General features: G+C 52.0%; 2 protein-coding genes across 2 annotated transcripts in view; one reads left to right on the top strand and one right to left on the bottom strand.

Moving 5' to 3' along the window:
- The window catches only part of PAH (phenylalanine hydroxylase), a 41,492-nt gene extending 38,960 nt beyond the window's left edge, over nt 1-2,532 (bottom strand). The window contains exons 1-2 of the mRNA XM_075754738.1: nt 2,455-2,532; nt 2,127-2,253 (exon numbers count right to left, since the gene is read on the bottom strand). Coding sequence (XP_075610853.1) covers nt 2,127-2,253; nt 2,455-2,480 — 153 coding nt within the window. The 5' untranslated portion in view covers nt 2,481-2,532. The remainder of the gene's footprint in view (nt 1-2,126; nt 2,254-2,454) is intronic.
- A 9,045-nt stretch (nt 2,533-11,577) lies between these two features.
- Nucleotides 11,578-13,786, top strand: ASCL1 (achaete-scute family bHLH transcription factor 1). The gene is made up of 2 exons (XM_075742885.1): nt 11,578-12,356; nt 12,597-13,786. The coding sequence occupies exon 1, from the start codon at nt 11,672-11,674 to the stop codon at nt 12,332-12,334; it is 663 nt and encodes a 220-aa protein (XP_075599000.1). The 5' UTR covers nt 11,578-11,671; the 3' UTR covers nt 12,335-12,356; nt 12,597-13,786.
- Nucleotides 13,787-20,674: the final 6,888 nt, after the last annotated feature.

Below are 20,674 nucleotides of genomic sequence, written 5' to 3'. Positions count from 1 at the left end.
CCATGCAGTTGCGTATTTAAAATACTCCTGCCAAGGCATGCTGTGAGGATCAACTTCCGTGGCAGGTTCAAGGTTCAAGTCCTGCAAGGTCATTTTGAATTTAATTGAGCTCTTTATACCATAAGATTGCCCAAAAATGCCTTAAAAACCTTCTTTCCAGCTCAGATATAGATTCTCATTGGTCACTAGCATTGATGTGATGAGATCAGCCACTTTCAAGCTGTCCTCACTCATTTTCCTGCTCTTGTAAAATGATTTATGTTAGTGCTTAAAAGTAGGACTGGTTGCAGTAAGGAGTAGGCACTAATCCTGCAAACAGGGTGATACTTGCTTAACTCACGCAAATCTGCATATGCACTCATTTCCCTGGAAAGTCTTTGTACAAAAGTTTGTTCATGCCGACAGAGATGACAGCTTTCGTTGCAAGAGGGAAGAAGAGTAGAATGGTTGTTTTCCTGATACCCAGGTCTTATCGATATATACAGAGGTGATATAGATCAATACACACTGGAGACAATATACATCAACATAACCACTGGAGGTAATACACATCAACATACACACGTGCTTTTTGTAGTACGTATGTATAGCTTTAACTGTTGATCACAGTTTATCCATTATCAATTCTGATTCAAATTTCTTGGGTTTCAACCTCTTATATTGAGAAGAATTGCAACTTTGGGACAGTTCTACTGTTCTGTTACTACTGTGATTATGATTAAGAGTTGAATAAATAATTTAATTGTCATTGAAATATTGTCTATACAATGTGTATATGTGATTTATAAACGTAGTGTGGAATAAATTAAGCTCTAATTTTCTTCCAGCACCTTTTATCAGAAAGTAAAATAAGAAACAGTTGGGGAACATGAACATCCATTCCTGGACCTAGTACAATCTCAAAGATAGGTGATGTGTAGATGCGAGGACAGGTTTACCTGAGCGCAATGCAAATCTGCATTTTTAGTTAACCACTTCACACATAGATTGATATTCCCTTCCTGACACATGTGGCAGTATTGGAGGTCAGTAACGCAGACCTGTCAGCCTTCTGCTCAATCTCTGAGCTGGTTAGATAAAGCCCTTCAGAATGAATTTCAACACTGTTAAAGCCAGAGGAAGTTTTGCTTACAGTTTCAGTGACAGAAAACTTTCACTTCTGTTTTGTAAATTCCTGACTTACTAAATATACAAAATAGTAGAAAATAAAATGGGGGAAAAAAATATTTCAAAGGAAATAGGATTCCTAATTTCTGAAAATGGAACTAGTTTCCAAGTCAGATTTCTCAAAGCGTTTAGATGCTCAGGTCCCACAGATCTCATTGGGACCAAGCAATTACACAACTTGGAAAAGTAGCAAGGTGAGACCCTAGAGAATTGTTGTGGGAGTTCAGCCTCAGCACACAAAGCAGTAGGAAACAAGGCTTTCTTGGCTTCTGCACTCTTAAAAAGGCCCGTAGAAACTGAAGCCCTTTTTTTGCACGTCTTCTGCAGCTTGCCTCTGGTGGCTTCAGCGGCTTTGCAGAGGACATGTGCACACAGAATTTGGTCCTAATAATTAACCATGCTGGCCTCAGGGTACGTCACTTGCCCCTGCAGAAGCTATGGTGCCTGTTATCGAAAGGCACATCGAAGGGCTTCAGGACTTTCCTGTATTTTCAAAAGTGAAGGGTTTGAAGTCAGTAAACGTTAAAAAAAAAAGGGATGTTGGACTTCCAAAACTTAACACATAGCTCCACCAGGAGATCATATAACTTCAGCTGCTTTCATTTAACAGAAGAAAACAGCTTCCTTTCATCACACCCGTCTAAGACCTCTAACTAGCTGCTTGACTTTTCTGCTTCTTCTATTTGCCATATATGCAAGGATACTGTTGCAACGTTCATTTTTGTTCTCACTGCACTTCTGTGAGCACGATTACAACAGACAAGTATGCCGGCTGCCAAAAGGGAGAACAGTTGCAACCAGGCACTGCAAAACATCGAGACGGGCGCATTGTTTCCTCCCGTCTCAGGTCGGACTGCCTCTCAGAGAGCGGGGAACAAGATTTGCAAGCATGGGAGGGCAGGACGGAGGCAGCAACAGCCCCCCATGCAAAAAGCGGGCACACAGACCCCTTTGCTTACCTGGAAAGCATCACCATTCATTTTGCAGTGCTGTGCATCCATGTTGCCGAGGCAGCGATGCCCACACAGGGAGACCCTTTCACCACTGCAGGTGAAGCCTTCAGACCGTACTACAGTGGCCAGAGCTCTGTGCAAAGGTATTTAAAGTGAAGCAAGTGAGGCAAAGCCATCCCCTCCCCCCCCCCCCCCCGCCCCTTCCCCAGCTCCCTCCCCTGGACACGGTGCCAAGGGGGCGTTATCCCTACACGCCCTCCCCCCCCCCCCCCCCACCACCACCCCTGGCACATGGACAAGCCACTCCACACCGTCCGGCCCCTGCAAGTCCCACCCCAGCACATAGCGGTTCTGCAGCATATTGTTTCTATCTGCGCCCAATGTGGACGAGCAGCATGCTTTGAATTAACAGCCTTCCTCCTCCAGATCAACATCAGCTGCTGTTTTCATTTTTGCATGTCAACATGTTATCTTTGGTTCAGCCTTCCCTCCCTGTCCATTCCCACCACCGCATGTGTGTTCAGCCTCAGGTGGGTTTCCCATCAGGGCTCACTCCACGTGACCAGAGATCAGATGTTCTCCAGGATCTGCTCTTTGGATGACAGACACGGGGCCAGGGAGGGCTGTGGTGCAGCACGGCAGCAGCGGGATTTGTCCTTTAGTAGGACCTTTTGGGCTGCATCCAAGAGGTCAAAGAGCAGGAGACATCGCTACACGCACCAGACATTGGAGAGAGATATCCAGCGCAAAGGAAGTGTGAAATACAAGTTAGCTGCGTGAACCTCACGCTGCGATATGAGTCTGGACATGGAGAAAGGGAAGAAGGTAAAGGAAGAAAAGGAGCAGGGAAGAGTAGGTCAGAGCTAAAGGGCAGGAGGATGCAGAAGAACTGCAGAAGATATATGTGTATTTGCATATAGTGTCAGCTGTGGAGAGCTACAAGGGGAATGGGGTGGGGGTGCGTGAATGATTTCAGATTTAGGAAGAGTCACCAAAAGGGTTGAGGGAACACTGTAGCCCAATACCAGAGGGCAGGTGAACAGCTGATCAAGTATCTGTCTTGTTATACGGAAGGATAAAATCTGTACTGAGACAAGCTATGTCAAGGTAGGTAAACTTGCTATACTTCAGTGAAATAGAGGAATTACGTCTTTACAGGTTTTTTTAGCCTTGAGGGAAACTCTACCGTATGCACCAGAGCCAACTCAGATTGGTGAGTACTAACAAAGACTTACCGTGAATTAGTTGTACTTACAAAATCCAATAACTGTTAAATCTGATCAGCCTCACAGTAGGAAAACACTTTCAGGGATCTCAGTCCAAACCCATGTGGAACCCCATGACTATGGAGTCAGAATCCAGTCCACTAAAATTATCGACTGTATAATGTGCATCTGAAGTAGCTCAGTGCTTTGGATGTGAATACATACCTTTTTCAGAGCAGCTGCTTGTTTGTGCATCCTAAGACTACACGCAGGAGTAGAAAGTTATTTTCTGAAGCGAGCAGCAAGCCTGTGGTGTGAGCTGACAGGTCAAGGCAGGCACCCAGACGCGATACACCCATAACACGCTGGTCCCTGCTGACACCATGGCAGCAGGTTGGGGCAAGGAGAGATGGGGCAGTAGGGGAAAGGGAGGTTAACCTTGGTAATTGCCAGCAGTATAAAAACTACTATTTTTGAACTGCTCACCCAATTAAGTTCACTATGGGAGACAGTATTTTGCGTCCTGTGTTTGTGCAGCACCAGGCACAGTCCTATGCATGATAGGGATATTGAAGGCCACCTTGCAAAAAAAAAAAAAAAGAAAACAGTGAGATGAGGATGGTGACAACACTGATTGTAGTAGTCCCTGTGCAGGACAAGACAGCCTCCAGCAGCTGGTCTTGTTTACTTTCCACACACACCATGCCTCGCTACCTGGCATATTTTTCAACTAGATTTTAAAAAACTTAAACACATGTCCTACGGCTGGCCAAAATAACCATGGCATCCAAAGTCATAAACTATTTTTTCTGTCATTTGTTTGTGCCTCCCTCTTTCCCTCTTTTTTCCTTCTCTTTTCACTAATCTTTGATCTATTTCCTTTCCTTCACTGTGGCTTTTACACTCATTTAGTCTTTTTTTTCCCTTTCTTCCATCCCTCCCTCTCCTTTTCTTACATATTACACCCTCTGTTCACTCTACCCTGACAGTAATGGCAAGGCAAAGTGAAATATTGGGTATGCAAAATACTTCTCAAGCCTCGTAATTATCTATTTTGACTCCTCTTACCCCCTGCTTTTTCTATTTATGTTGCAAGCTTATCTCTTACTCTTATTCCTAAACAATCATAATAATATCACCAGTGTATTGCCACCAGTTCACTGTTTAATCAGCCTGGACTGTCAGAGGTTGCCTGGTAGCAAAAGGCACTGATTGGGGGAAGTAAAGCTCCTTCTTGCCAGAAGGAATTCCCAAATTATCTTGTTCTGGAGCAAAGCTGTGTGTGTGTCTGTCCAGTGTCATTATGGTATGAACATGCAATTGCATCAGTACTGTTTACCTTGGAGAATTTCAGAATCCAAATTGCCTGAGCTTGCCTGTCATCTTTGAACTACTAGTTCAGCATACCAGGCACGGGTCCATCCCCGTGCAGTGACACTGCTAACTGGGATTTCCCACTTGGGTTTCAAGTTGCCCCGTGTGTCTGGTTCCCCAGCCCCAGGGTGAGCACTTGAGCTTTGGGTCTATTAGTCCTGCTCTGGGCTCTTGTTGCAGCGCTGTGCAACCCCACTCCTTTCAACCATATACAGATATGGACTGATGCCCCACATCGCCTCCGCCTAAAAACAACTTCTCGCCCTCGGAAACACAGACACGCGCGCACACGCACCACACAGATCCATTCCTGGCTGTGCTGCTCAGCCACAGCTAAGAGGGCTCTTTGCACTGAAATTTGGCTGGTTCCCCTGGCCGGCGTGATGCGAGTTCAAAGGGCCACAGACTTTGGCTGCTTTTCAGACTGCTCTTTCCCGCCTCTGCCTTTAGCCAGTATTTGCAGAGTGACGTCTTCCCCAGAGCTGTGTGTTTTCTAGTTTGGGCAGGGATGTCCCTTCCTGTGCACGGACACTGGGACTATCCTTGGCCTGCAGCTCCCCGCCTGCCCTGCTGCCTCGGGATGTCCCAGTCAGTTTGAGGGAGAAGCGAGCAATGGGCAGAAGCTTTACTAGTAGAATCAGAAGCTCCTGAAAAATTCCCAAATGAGGATTCAGTGAGTATCTTGGGGGAGGGGAAGGGGGTGTGATGGCAAGGAGCAGGGAGGGTCCCCCCATATCGATACTGTATATGCACGTACCAGAGGTCTCTGGGTGCTGCAGCTCTCCACTACATGCCAGCCAGGCTGCTTTTCCTCGCACCCCAGTCTACATTGCGGTTGCAAAACCTTCCAGCCACATCCCCCATCCTTGCAGAGCCGGGCTCCCCGACATCTCCTGCAGCCCGCTGCTAAACGTCTTTCGGCAGCACCCATCCCCTCCCCAGAGGAGTTTCCCCCGTCCCATTCCCTCCGGAGCGCGGCGTGGCCGGGAGGTGGCACTGTGTCCTCACGGCAGCGGCCGCCCAAGCCGGGAGCGGGGAGGGGGAGCGCGGAAGGGGGCCGGGGGGGGCGGTGACGGACACCCGGCTCTCCCCGCCGCCTGCCCCCGGGGGACGGGGGGGGTCCGCCTCCCAGGCTACTGCAGGCATCACCCAAACCCCCCCCCCCCACCCCTCCTTCCAGAGGACTACCACCGCGGAGGCGCCGAGAAAAACACCCCCCCGCTTCCGAAATTTAGCTCTCCAAAAAGTGGTGATGGGAGGAGGCGGGGGGGGGGGGTCAGCCCGGTGTGATTTATCCCCCGGGGCTGTGATGGACGCGGGACGCGTGGCCGCACAATGGGGCCACCCGGCGAAGGACCCGCTCCGCGGGCGCGGAGGGCCGGGGACACCCCGCACCCCGGGCGGCAGCGCCCGGCGGGACCCGTGGGGGCGGCGGAGGGGCGGGCGGGCCGGGGCTGAGCCCGGCGGGTGGGGGCCACTGTCGCGGCTGCTGGGTTTTTTTGGTGGTTTTTTTTTTTTTTAGCCCTATATGCAAACTGTCACTTCAGGTTAGCACAAGACCTGATGTAGCTCATTAGCATGAGCTGTATCTAATATGCTTAAAACCTCTAATTATTTATTATGCCCTAATTGGCAGCCCACGAAATGTCTGCAAAGTGATGAGTGTTCATCCCAAGACGCCTTTCGAGAAGAATTCAGCAGTGTCCCTGGTCAAACGTCATTTTTAATTCTTCATTTGGGTCACAGACTTTATTCCTCTGGTAGACGATACAACGCTAAGAAACGCGTACAACTCGCTATCCCGAGGACTAGCCTCTGTCCGCCCGGGGCAGGAAGGGCAACAATTACTCACGAACACGGTTTAATGCTCGAAGTCCTCCTTTCTGTGAAGGGACGCTTAGGAAGAGACCTTAAAGTTCATCAAGTATGGAAAAGTGTCGGCAGATGCTCCTTGAAAATTACTTACCCGAAGGAACTAGTCGTCAGGGAGAAGTCGCTTTCCTGCCTTCTGAAAGTAGCAAAGTTTTGAAAATTATGTTCACATAGAAACTGTTTCAAAATAAGTTTACCTCTCTGGGGTCGCCCTCCCTCCTAATTGCCTTTTTTTTTTTTTTTTTTCCCCCTCCTTCCAAGTCTGTATTATGTCTCTTCAGGTTGCGCCAACTATTTATTTATCTTTATTCTTTCTCTCTTTCTTTTCATTCATTATTCTCTCTCCTTTTTTTTTTTTTTTTTTTTTTCCTTCCTTGTGTGTGTGGCTTCTCGGTCTGATCTGTAGCTTGTTACCACCCACTGCACGCTCACTCCTGCAGCCGAGGTGTTTCTATACAAACTTCAGCGTCCAGTTGTCATATTAATTATTACACTGAGTAATGACTGAAATAGTCAAAATAAGGGGAGACTCAAGAGAGCTTTTTCTTGCTGCTCAAAGATTCAGCAAAGAAGCCTTGCAACAAAGCACTAATTGGTCCCCAGAAATACTCTGACAAGGCATGGAAGATAGGTTTCATAAAGCCCAGCAATTGTGAAGGGGGAAAAGATCCTTGAATAGACCCCACGCTTCTTTTCTAAACTCTCTTGCTGAGCAAAAAATGGACTGCTTCTTGAATACTGGACTGATCTTGAATGCTATACCCAGCAGAGAAAAAAATGCACCATTTATTGTAAGTTTTTTTTCCAGCTATTCATGTGTTCTATGTGGAGAATAAGCTGGTTTTGTTTACCATGAAAGACCTTTTACTTTATTTTCACTCTTGGGGGGGAAGCTGGAAAGGGGAGGGGGAGGGCGAGGGGAGGGAGAGAAACACATGTGCCCAAATCCAGACGAGCTGCCTACTGTAACAAAATGGAGTGTAACAAATCCTACAGAAGTCCCGAATGTATGGATTCTTTGAAGATCTATATAGATTAACGACTTTCGTTCTGCTTTTCCAAGGCGGCATTTAATCATAACGTAAATGGCCTTTAAAAAATAAAAGGGGCATAAAAAAAAAAAAAAAACAAACCACCGGCATACCAAAGTTTAAAAAAAAAAAAGCGAGGACTTCAAAAGACCTCATGAGTGTGGCTACAATTTAGGCACACAAAAAGCCGCTATAAAATAATGACAGTTCAAGATTAAAAAAAAAAAAAGGGGGGGGGGGAAGCCAAATGAAAAGAGCAAGGGCTATTTATCATTATGTTAGAATTAAGAATTTCAAAGTGCAGGTGCAGGACTGTGCATACGAGTGGGTGGAAGCGAGGGAACCTTGAAACAATATTTATTATCTATAAACCTGGTAGCCCCAGACCCCTTACTCTGCACAGTGAGCAGAGAGGGGAGCTGGCAAGATTGGCCTTACCTCGGACAACACGAGGGGTGAGTTTGTTCCCCGGTGGCAGCGGACAGCGAGGGTCGTGCTGGGCAAAGGGAGGAGAAGGCTCTGCTCTCCCTCCTCACCCCTCCGGCCCCGGAGTCAGGGGAGCCCTGCGGGGACAGAGCCACGGAGGAAAATTACATGCGAGTTACGCTCGGTGATCTCTGAGCTTCACGTCTTTTCCCTTTTTAAGAGCCCTCTGAGACTCGAGAAGGAGGGACCCAGAAACGCCGCTCTCATTCTGCCATTTCAGGGGAAAAAAGGGCAGGAATTTCCCTACATGGTGTTTCCACACCAGTTCTGGTAGTGGGCTGCTCCAGAAGAATTACTCTGTTTAAATACGTATACAGTTTACAGGGCTGCAATGGTTTTGATATTTCTGTTGCCGCTTCCCAAAGCACTGGGATGCAAATTGCAGGGCTGGTTCAGTACAGTTCTCTCACTCCAGTGATGTCACAACATGGAGCTGATGATGCAACAACTATTTCCAGTGCAGAGAATTCTGATGTCAGACAAGGGATGTCGAACAAACCATCCAGAAGACCTGGAACTGAAGAGGGAGAGCTCCCTGTACGAATTGTTTTATCCTGCTTAGCTCTGGCTGTCCTGCCCAAGAGAGAATAAAATCATTTAATATGCTTCACGTGCAACGAGACAGTAGGCTAAAAATCAGAAACTCAGTGACTAGTGAAGAGGGCCCTGAAATAAATACGATGATAGAGGTTAGACGAGACAGAATTATTTCACCTTTTTCATCATACAGGTGCAGTAAAAGCTGCCACGTTAAAAATTACTGAAAGACTAGTTAGCAGGTGCACCTTAAGGTTCTGCCATAAAAACGTTGCTGCTTATCACTGTTTAGACTCACATGCCCAGCCAGGTTCAGGGATGCAGTAGCAGATGAGAAGAAATGATCTCTACAGCTCCAGGCTGCTGTAATTGAGGCCAGCAGCAGAGCAGGGCTTATTTCTTGCACTCATTTGCACTGAAACCTGAACAGGGACTATGCAGGCCCTCTCCTTCCATTCTTTATGGCTGGTGTGAGCACCAGGGACGAAAGCCACTTGCCAGGGACTTCCTAAGAGCCATAATCTCACCCATGGCAAGGCTGTCATGCCATTGCTCTGCTTTTTTTAGGGGGCTAGAGAGCGCACACCTCTGAGTTTTCAGAGTGGAGAGGTGCAGAGAGAGATGGAGATGAGAGACAGAGCTGAAGGCAGAAAATCTGTCAAAGCTTGCACAGGTACGTGGATAAGTGAAAGGCAGGAGGGCAGAGAGAGAAGGTCCTCACTGCTGCTCGTGCCAACAGCAGGGCCACCAGCATGGCCCGGTGCCGAGCCTGGCCATGTCTCCCAGGGTGCCCGCACCCCCAGAGCCCCAAGGGTTGGTGTGACCACCGAGTCATGGCAACCTCAAGCTCTCAGCACTTCAGCACTGCTTTTCCACGTGTGGCCCTGAGCCACAAGCGAGACTTCACCTGACAGCAAGAGTAATTTCTGCATAGGCCAGGCCCGTTCTGACTCCCCGGTTACAAGCAAATGCCATCGCCAGCTGGGAAAGGCGGTGACCTGTTCCCACTCTGCAGGGTGCCCTGGAAGGCAGCAGGGGCTCGGAGAGTCCCCCAGGACCAGCAAGCAGACAGTGTGACCTGGGAAACGGGCTCTGGCAGCAAAGGGAGCGCTGACTCCACATCCGCTTGCTCTGCTTAGCACACCCAGGCGTTACGCCGTCCTCTGAGACAAACCTTCTCCTCCCGCGGCCGTGGCAGTGCTGCGGCACTCAGGCTTTACAGGTACCATCCGCTTGGGATGGACACAAGGCTGGGGGGCGGGGGGGGGGGGGGGGGGATTGTCCTTTCTCTCCAGGCAGGCTCGCCCCTTGGCACTCAGAATTTCAAAGGGGTAACTCAAGGTGACTTCTCCCGAAGCTATGCACGCTGCAGCTCTGAGCAGCACCCCTCGTCACACCGCACCGGTTCACCCGCCGTTGTCGCAGGCTAATAGAGCCATCAGGCCGCCCGCGGGGCGCGTGCAGCGCCGGGCACACGCGGCTCCGGCCGCTGTGAGGGCAGCTGCCCCCCTCCCCCCCCCCCCCCCGCCGCCTTCCCGGGGGCGCGGACACGCGGGAGACTCAGGCTCGCGGCACTCGGTGAGCGAAGGAAGCGTTACCGGGCATCCCGGTGCTTCCCAGGGACCGGGACAAAACGGCTCTTTCGCGGTTCTCCGCACACGGAGAAGTTTCTCTCCCCGGCTGCCTGCGCACACGCACACGCCGCGTCCCGGCGCTGGTAAGGGCGCTTCCCCGGCGGGCGTGCACCAGCCCGCCTGCCCGCCCCACGGGGCGCCTCCGTGCCAGCACTGTGGGCACGGCACTCCTCCCCTCCAAACCCTGGCAGGTACCGCGAAGGTCGCCCCCAGCTCGGGAGCGTCCCGGCGGCAGCCGGAGCAGAGGGTGCCCCGCACCTCCCGGGGCTGTCCGCACCTGCCTGTACCCCGGCTCCCCGGGGCAGCCACCCCCTCCGTAGCCCTCATCCCGCCGCAGCAGCAGCAGCAGCACCCCGGCGCGCACCCCACCTCGGCGGGGAGGACGCTGCAGCAAACGGCGCTGGGGCACCCCCCTTCCCGGGCAGCGCTCCCCGCTTTGCCTTTCGCCCGCACCCCCCTCCCCGTCCCCTTCAGCCCCCCTCCCCGCGGCGGCCCACGCGCGCCGCCTCCCGCCCCGCCGGGCCGCGCCCGCCAGCGCCGCCGCCCCGCGCGGCGCCCCGGCGCGGGTGTTTGCTCAGGGCCGGGAGCGCGGCACGCGCCGGGCGCACGCACTTGCAACAACAAACCCGCGAGGGGTGGGGGCGGCGGGGCGGGGGCGGGGGGAGCGGGCACCGGGGGGCGGCGGAGGGGGCGGGGGGAGGCGGGGCCGTGCGGCGGCCAGCGCGTGTGTGCCGGGGGCCGCGTGGGGGTGGGGGGTGCGTGTGTGTGTGTATATGTGTATGTGTGTGTGTGTGTGTGTGTGTGTGCTGTGTGTCGTCCTCCCCCCCCCCCCCCCGCGCTGAAAAGGCGGTGGCGCTCCGTGGCCCCCGGCCGCTGCCGGCAAAGCCGGGGAGCGTGGAAGGCGCAAGGTGCAGAGTGTGCGTGTGCGTGCGTGTGTGTGTGTGTGTGAGAGCGAGCGAGCACGGGGGGGCGGCGGGGGTAGAGTGCGTGTGTGTGTGTGTGTGTGTAGGAGAGGAGGGGGGGGCGAGCCCCGTCCGCCCCTTATAAGAGACACAATCCCCAGCCACTTTTTTGCAAAAGGGGCTTTGCAAAGCAGCCTGCGCACACGCGAGCGCCACGAGCCTCCCCGCGGCTGCCGCACGGAGGGCGAGGGGGGGGGGGCAGAGCCGCCCGCCATCCCCGGCCGCCCGCCCGCCCGGCTCCGCCGCCCGCTCCTTTTGGTCGCCGCTGCCCCTTTCCCCGTGCCCTCCGACGCCTATCTCTCTCTCTCTCTTTTTTTTTTTTTTTTTTTTTGCGAACGCCGCAATTTTTTTTATTTTTTTTTCCCTCTTTCTAAATTTTTTTTTGGTGGTGGGAGGACGCGGACCGGCCGCCGCTCGGGCGCCCCCGCCTCGCAGGACGCCCCCGCGCCCATGGCCAGCGGCAGCCCCGCCAGGATGGCCAGCGGCGCCGGACAGCCGCCCTTCCTGCAGCCGGCGTGCTTCTTCGCCGCGGCGGTGGCAGCCGCCGCCGCCGCCGCCCCGCCGGGGCCGCCTCCGGGGGCGCCGCCGCCGCCGCCGCAGCTGAGCCCGGCGGGCGGGCAGGCGTCGCCGGGCGGCAAGCCCTCTGCGCCGCGGGCCGCCAAGCGGCAGCGCTCGGCCTCGCCGGAGCTGATGCGCTGCAAGCGGCGGCTCAACTTCAGCGGCTTCGGGTACAGCCTGCCGCAGCAGCAGCCGGCGGCCGTGGCGCGGCGCAACGAGCGGGAGCGCAACCGGGTGAAGCTGGTGAACCTGGGCTTCGCCACCCTGCGGGAGCACGTCCCCAACGGCGCCGCCAACAAGAAGATGAGCAAAGTGGAGACGCTCCGCTCCGCCGTCGAGTACATCCGCGCCCTGCAGCAGCTGCTCGACGAGCACGACGCTGTGAGCGCCGCCTTCCAGGCCGGCGTCCTCTCTCCCACCATCTCTCCCAGCTACTCCCACGACATGAACTCCATGGCGGGCTCCCCCGTCTCCTCCTACTCCTCCGACGAAGGCTCCTACGACCCGCTCAGCCCCGAGGAGCAGGAGCTGCTCGACTTCACCAGCTGGTTCTGAGCGCCGGCGGCCACCGCGGCAGGTGGGTGCGCGCCCGCGGAGGGGCGGGGGGAGGCCGGGGACGCGGGGCGGCGGGGGCGCAGCCGCTGGGGAGGGGGCGCAGCCGCTGGGGAGGGGGCGCAGCCGCTGGGGAGGGGGCGCAGCCGGGGTGCCCCCGCAGACGGGCGCCGCGCGTCCCGCGGTACTTACGAGGGGCTCCGGCAGCCCGGCGCTGCGCTGGTGCCGGCGCGGCTCTGATCTCCTCTCTCTTTTATTGTTACAGGACAGTTGCAAAAGGGAAAAAAAAAATATATATATATATATATCTCACACACAGAAAGACAGACAAAAATCCACCCAGAAAAAGAACCTGTTGCATTTCCCTCTCCCCCGCCGTCGGAGGGCGGTGCGGGCACGTCTCTCGGCGGGCGGGCACAGCGCTGCGCGCCGCGGGGGCGGTCGGGGCGGCCGCCCCCAGCCCCCGGAGCCCCGTCGGCCTTTGCACTCCGTCGCGCCGCCACGGACTGCGCCCCGGCGGAGCGGGTGTCCCGCGGGCGAACCGCGGCGGCCCCGGCCGGGCGGAGGAGCTCTTCCTCCTCCCCAGCAGAAAGGCATCCTCTCCTCTCCGCACCACCCCGGCCCTTCAGAGACTGGCGTTCATCACTCTGTGGACAAAGTTAGTTCCCCGATGTTTGTGGAGATGCTGAAATTAAGCTATGCTGTACTCAAAGAAGCCCCTGGAGCCCCGTCTCCCCCACCCCCACCCCCTTCCCTGCGCCTCTCACTCCCCTCTCTCCAAGCTTTTCCTCTCGTTTCCATCATAGAATGCTTCCAATCTTTTTTTTTTTGTTAATTTTTTTATTATAAGAAAATCTATTTGTATCTATCCTAACCAGGTTGGGGATATATTAAGCTATTTTTGTACATAAGAGAGAGAGAGATTTATAGAGGTTTTGTACAAATGGTTTAAAATGTGTATATCTTGATACTTTTTTTAATATGTAATGCTTATTACCTCTTCATGTTTAGACTTGTAGTCGACGTTACCTTACAACTGCCATTTTTGTATGTGGTTTTGTAAAGGACTTGGATTTCCTCCAGATGTACTTTAGCACCAACGTGTCTTACTTTATAGAAACTTTGTTAATGTATTAATAATGTTATTAAACAATGTTCAAAGTGAACAAAGTTTATGCAGCTATTGTCCAAACGCAAAATGGTAGCCATTTGTTTTTATATGCTGCCTTTTGAAAAAAAAAAAAAAAATAAATACACAAGCAAACAAACCACCCCCTCCCCATGCTACTGCCTTTTCTTACTGTTTTATTACAAACTTACAAAGGTCCTGTATAACCCTGTTTTATACAAACTAGTTTCATAATAAAACTTTTTTTAATTAAAATGATCGGCTGCCTACTGCATGCAATTTTTTTTCTTTCTGCCATTGACAACGATGAATGTAAGGACAAACTGTTAAATGATGTTATGCCAGAGCTAAGTTGCATATGAAGTGTTTGTATTTGATGGATGTAACATATATATCTTTATCTATCTCTATATAAATATGCAAAGATCTAGCGGTATCACCATTGTTTTCTTGCCCTTCTGTGTTGCAAATGTGTATCCAAATCAAAAGGCGAGGGGATGATTAATGATTGCATTGTCCTTCCTGAAATCACTGCACATTAAAGAATTCCCCCCGAAGCCCAAGTCCCAAAAAAGAGGGCGCTCCATCCCGCATTTCGGCGGTGTAACCCCGTCCTCCGCGGCTCTGACCCAACGGGGCAGAAAAACACGGGGGAAGGCACAGCCGCCGCCACCGAAAACACGGGCTGCTGTGTTGCCTCTGCAAAGATAGTGGCTGGATAAATAAAACCGTCGGGGGGGGGGGGGGGGGGGGGAAGACGGGAAGCGAGAGGCGAAAGGAGATAAAATTAAATAAATAAATAAATAAATAAATAAAGTAGTAGAAATGGGTGGCAGCTTAGAGACACTGGTCTTTCTAAGCTTGTTATTCTACCCAAATAGCGTGATCTGCCTGTAAAAGTACCCAATTACCAAGACTCAAAAAGAAATTGGACTCTTCCCCCCCCCCGCGCTCTCTTTTTTCCTTTTTTTTTTTTTTTTTTTTTTTTTTTTGGCTAGCCTGCTTGTTGTCAGTTAGCAAGGACGTGACCAGAATTCGCTTCTTCCTTTTCGCCTGGCTCCTGCATTACTTGCAAATTCAGTTTGCGTGCACCAAGCCAAGCGGAAAGCAAAGCGCAAAATGCATCTTACAAAAAAAAAAAAAAAAAAAAAAAGAAAACAAAACAAAAAACCCCAACAAAGACCGGGGAGAGCCAGTGTGTCGTACGGAGTTAAAAAAAAAAAAAAAAATCTAGCCCGCTCCGCTACAAATGTGCCGTCGAGTTGCGAACGATGCGCTGTTTTTAAAAAAGAGGAGGGAAAAACTTTGGTGGAGCACCCCGGAATTTTCTCTCTGTGTATATGTATGTGTAACTATATACATATGCACACGCACGTATGCATGCATGGACATATATATGTGTGCATATAAATGTATAGTCCTTTCTGCATTACTTTAAAAGTATACGCACATTTGCAACCTCGCCTCCTCCCCCCACGCCCTGAAATGATCAATACGTGATTTAATCGGGGGGGGGGGGGGGGAGGACGGGTGGACGGGAACGGGCCACGCTGGGGTCACGAAATCCCTCATTACTTCAGCACAAACACTCATTGTTTTAACCGCTCGTGGAACTAATGTTTAGTTATGAAAATAATAACCGTTATATGGCTCCATCCGCTCTCCCTTTACAGCATCTCCTTTTTTATTTACCCACTTTTGCAAGTGTACAGATAAGGTATGCAAAGAAAGTGTAGCGAGTAATTTATAGCTATGAATATAACATTAGGATAATGTTTCATTCTCTTACAAAGGCGAAATTTCTCTTCCTTGTGTAGACAGGTGTTCTTTTTTGCTCACTTCTGAATAGTAAATATCCAGACTCATTAAACTAAAGGCAAAGTTACGCTGTTGTTCGCTACAATGTATAAGGCAGGCTCAGAAATTCACCACCTCCTCCCTCCCTTTTCCCTTCAGCCCCCTCCCGAAAGAAAGAAAGAAAGAAAGAAAGAAAACACACACACACAATTTTACTGAAGATAGGGAAAGGGCAAAGCAGGATTGGGGTAAATCTCATTACATCTGCTCTAATCGCTTAGCAACACAAAGCCTTTTCTTGTATTAGCGCGGAGAGCCTTTCAGCGCTGCCTGACAGACAGTATTCAGTTAGCATTAGTAAACTCCATAAATCAGGGACTTCTTTGGGCGCAGTATAAGTTTTAGAGCTACTCAGGGCTGGGGTGGGGGGTGGATATGCAGATGGAGGTTGCTGGGCCACGGATTTATTAATTTATTTACCTGTGTATTTATTTATCGTAATGATGGCAAAGTGTCCCGTTAACAAATGCCTCACCCCGAGTCGCGCCCCCCCCCCCCCCCCCCCGCCCCCCAAATCAAAACCCTCGGGCAGCAACGGGGAAGCACGGCGAGACCCCCATCGCTGCCGCGTCGGGCCGCAGAGGTGGTGGGCAGCGCCGCTCCCCCGCTCCGATGTGTCCGGCAGCCCGCGGGGTCCGCATCCGCGGAGCCTTGCGGGGGGGGGGACACGGCTCCCCGCGGCGTGGGCTTTCCCCGCTCTCCCCATCCCTGCTCCCGCCGCTGCCCCCTTCCCACAGGCCCCTCTCCTGCCCAAACTTTGGCAGCGCGCGGGACCAGCGCCGGCCCCGCGGAGCCTCCGCTCCCCCCCCGCCCCCGCTCAGGTAAGAGCGGAGGGGGAGGCACCCTCGGCCCTGCACCCAGAAAGGGGCGCGGGCACCCCGGGGAGCCTCCCCTTGTCCCCAGCCCGCCTTTCTCACCTTTCCCTCGGAGAGAGGCGCCGACCCGCACCCAGCCCCTCAAGCACCGAGTTTTGGGGACCCTTGGGCCCTTTCCCCCCCTTTTAAAAACTTTTTTCCCCTCTTTTTCCTTTTTTAATTTTTTTTTTAAATTTGTTTGTTTGTTTGTTCCCCCTCCTTTTCCTCTCCCCCTCCCCTTTTTCTTTTTTTTTTTTTTTTTTTTGCCTTCTTCTTCCTCCCCCCCCCCCCCCCCCGCCCCTCCCCGCGGCGCAGGTCCTGCCTTTTGTGTGCGGGCTCCCAGGGGCACAAAGGGGGGGCTGCGGGGGCCGGGCAGGCAGCGGCCAGCGCTGCCCCCGCGCGTGTCACGCCTCAGCCTTTATTCCGGCGGCGGCGGCGCGGCGGGGGCCCGCCGGGCTGGGGGGGGGGGGGGGGGGCGGCGTACGCCCGCCGCAGCTGCCGCCCGCCCCGCTCCGCGCCCGCGCTCCGCGGGTCCCGTGTCTGGCCGTGGGGGGGGTCGGGGGTTGGGGAGGGGGGCAGGCAGCACGCGAGGAGAGCGGGCACCTGCCCAAGGCGAGCGGGCGCGGCCATGGCCGGGGGGACGCCCCGGCTCGCCGCTGCGCACAGCTCCATAATGCAGCGCGTATTACTCAGTGCATTCAGGGATTAGGTCGCCTTGAAGTGTAGGGGGTATTCTGTGCCTCCCCCCTCCCCGCCTCTTGGAAAGGGGAGCGGGTAGAACGCCCCCCACCCCACTGCCCCCCCGCGCCCCCGGCCGCCACCCCGGTCCGTCCCGGCGCGCAGCAACTTCTTGCTCCCAAGCGAGCTCGCTTTTAGCGTGTCAGGCCGCACAATGCAGGGCTAATTCCTGCTGCAAAAGGCAAGTGGTGAGGAATCAATCGCAGGCTTTATGCAATCAAAAGGGATGATGGGTTTGGGGTTGGGATTTTTTTTTTTTTTTTTTTTAAGTTCCCTGCCCCAGACTGAATTTTTCCTGCTCCTTACCCCTGTCCTATTAATAATCCCATGCAGGCAATTGCAGACCGAGGTAAAGCTATCATTTGTATGCGCCCGAAGATTAATTTCCCCCATGTACCAACTCAACGGCATAGTTATCTCTTTAACAGGGAAAACAGTTTGGCTCCATTGTCGGGTTGCCAAGACCGCCTTTTGAGAAAGGGAGCCCGGCTAGCCTCTGATCAAACTCAAAGGTTAGTTAAAAGACAAAAACAGCTGAAAATCTTCATGAATAATGCTGTTTCCCCGAGCCCAGTGTAGTGCAAGCGCACATTTCAATGCCAGAGCATTTTGTTATGCTGCTCGCCTAAGTCAGAATTTCACAGAAAAGGCAGAGAAGAAAAGCTCCAACAATTAGAGGGGGCCTGTCAGAAAACATTAACGCCTTCCTCGCCCAGCCTGTCAAGCGTGCTGGAAATAAAAAACTGGCATAGCGAATCGTACCTCCACCCTCCGGAGCTGCGGGAGGGGAGAGGGAGAGGGGGGGGTTAGGGACAGAGAAGTAGAGAGAGACAAATGGACAGGCCCAGGCTGTTAACAGTCCCCCTCAGCTTTGCAGTTCATCCAAAAGCTGGAAAAAGAAAGGGAAAGGACCTGCAGCTGGATGTCCTCTTTTGAATTTCATCCCTCTGTTTCATGCTCCAGAATTATATTTTCTCTCAGGACCATCACACGCACACACACTGTCTCTCTACATCTTCACCCCGTTCCTGCCTCGGTCCTGCCAAGCACACGTGAGGTACCCGGTGGAACAGCAGCACGGCAGAGCTGTTCCCACCTTTCGCTTTCTGTTCCCTCCAAAGTCCTACTTCCACGTTTCCATGTCTGTGGTCATGCAGATGTCTAGTGTGGCTGATTCACAGCTGGGCCGAAGCACCTTACGTCAGAAGAGCTGCATCCATGTATTGAACCAGAGCTATCTTACTCTTTAGATTTTTTTTTTTTAGGAAAACATATTTCATATGTACAGCTCTAACTATCCAGACCCACTACTCACATGCTTGAATCCTTTCCCCTAGTGAAATACCTACCGACAAGGACACCAAACTATTTAAAGCCTCCTTTGCGCTGCCTGTAAGTGAACATCTCGGCCTTGACTTTCCTGGCCAAAGCATGGATTTTGCTCAAGCATCTCAATTACAAGAGAGGTCTGCTCCTTTTCTTACTGTAAGCAAAACCTCAGACCATCACTTGAATCCCTTTTTTTTTTTTTTTCCCCTTTTTACTTTTGGTGTCTCACTGCAAATACACGTATATATTAATATCTCCTAAGGACCAGATCACTACTGTACAGCTCCCATAGCCAGCCTTTTGCTGGGGGAGAAGAGCAGGGGAGAGTACTGCTGTGTATTGTAGTAGTCACATGTGGGTTGAAAAAAAAAAAAAAATTACAGCAAAATAGGAAGTGTCTGAAGAAAAAGTAGTGAAAAAGTAGAAGAAAAAAAAAATCTCCAAACAACACGTGAGGTGTTCTGGAGAGTTATACCAGTAAAGGGACACAGCAACACAGCTCGGACAACGTGTGAGAGAGACACAAGCCAGACTTTGCCCGTGGTTAAAGAGCTGCGTGATTCCTACACGTCCCACAGGGAAGGAGCTCTGGCCTCGGGGAGGGGAGCCCCACGCAGCACCCCCACCCTGAGGCAGCACAGCGCATCCAGGCAATGTGGTGCTTGCTGTCCCCCTTCAGAGAAGGCGGGTGTTTCCTGTGGCTTTGGAGCCAGGTGTGTCCCCAGAAGGATGTAAGGAAGAGCCCCACTGAGCACTGGTACTTTCATTGGCTCTGGCGCTGTTGTCCCGGGCAAACGCAAGCAACCAGTAGGAGAGGGGAGAAGTTTCACGGGGTCTCTTCTTTTCTCCCTCTACCTGCCTACCTGGTAGTTACTATGCTAATTGCGAGGGGAGAGGTTGGGTGAGAATGCAGGGAAGGGTAACTAAGGGAAAACGCTTTGCTTTTTTTTTTTTTTTTTTTTTTGGTGTGTGTGTGACAAGGCATTAATCTTGGACTGAAGCTATCTAGATTCATTGCTGGCTATGATTTGGTCCTGTCTCAGTCTACGTTAGCCTGAGATACACAAATGCTAAACAGAGACCATGAGTAGCTCCTCACTGGTGCCTGGGGACATGCAGCATTGGGAGAAGGTGAGAAAGGTGGCAAGACCGAAGGGGGTCACTGCTGCAGAGTCTGCTCTTGTGCAAAGTGCTGTGGGAAGAGCCAGTGCATATTAACAGTCTGGCTTATTTTTCTGGGGGCAGACAATCCATGTTTCCCTTCACCCCACGGTAAGCAGGATTCAATCCTTTTTGTGCTCTTCACCTACCATGCAGTAAAGGGACAGTCACATATTTTTCCCAGAAGAGCTTCACTTCCACTAAAACATCAGAGCAAACGTCTGTGCGTTGTCCTATATGTTACCTGTAAGCTGCTTGGGAGCAAAATTCCTTTGAAAATGTGACCCACCAAGCTGTGTGTTTCAACCCTGTCTTAGACCCTGTGAACAACCGCAGCAGTCAAGTTGCCCAGGCTTTCTGCTGGACACTCCTACTTTGCAGCAACACATTGCTTTCTTGCTTTCTGCTTTTATAAACTCCCAATAGCACTGGGGAATGAAAGGTAAAAATCACAAAGACCCCTATAACCAGCCCCAGTGGCGTAGTCCAGCCCTCTGCGACAGGTTTGGGGATTGTCTTCTGAAATTAAGCCCAAACTCATTTGGTCCGATTTCACAGAAGCAGATCACAGAAAAAGCCCTTGTTCTCCTTTTGGGATGGGGTCCTTCTCCCTCCCCTCTGGCCACACCACTCTCTCGCTGATTCTCCCCTCCTGCTACTGGTCAAAGCCATGAGCTATTTTAATTTGCACTTGCTGCACCGGCAGGGCTATATTACTCTGGAACGGGAAAGGAAAAGCCCCATATTAGTAAAGTGTGAAATGCAGTTTTGACTGAAAAGGGAAGCCATCTCGACAGGATTATACCGTGACAGTGTAGATTAAAACCCTGCCATATGGCCTAAGATAGGCTTGCTTTTACTTTCAGGTAACAACGCATTGCTAATTAAGTGGTGATGACATTTCTAAATGAAAAAAAAAGAAAAAAGAAAAAAGCCACCTGTGTGTGAAATAAAGACAGGTGAAGGGAAGACATTAATTGGCGCTAATAATACTGGAAATCAGCTCTCTTTTATAATTGCGGTTTGCTTTGAATAGGAGAGGGAATTTGTTTGATTTGTTATTGAGTAAACAACAATTCACATGTGCACTTGAAGAAGTGAACGCGGTGCTCCTGAAAGGTGCCCGACTGACAGCGCGGGAGAGCAAAGTCCTGCATCGTATCCAGGACAAACACGGCCCGGGCAATAGCGTGGAGAGGTTCCCCACCCTGCTTTGCCAAGGAACTGCAAGAGGGTGATGGAGGGTTTCCCTGAGCAAGGCAGGAGGCCTTGGTT

This window comes from Balearica regulorum, chromosome 1 (genome assembly GCF_011004875.1).
Source record: "Balearica regulorum gibbericeps isolate bBalReg1 chromosome 1, bBalReg1.pri, whole genome shotgun sequence".
Taxonomy (NCBI): domain Eukaryota; kingdom Metazoa; phylum Chordata; class Aves; order Gruiformes; family Gruidae; genus Balearica; species Balearica regulorum.
Note: the sequence above shows the minus strand (reverse complement) of the source record. Positions and strands in the feature narration are given on the sequence as shown.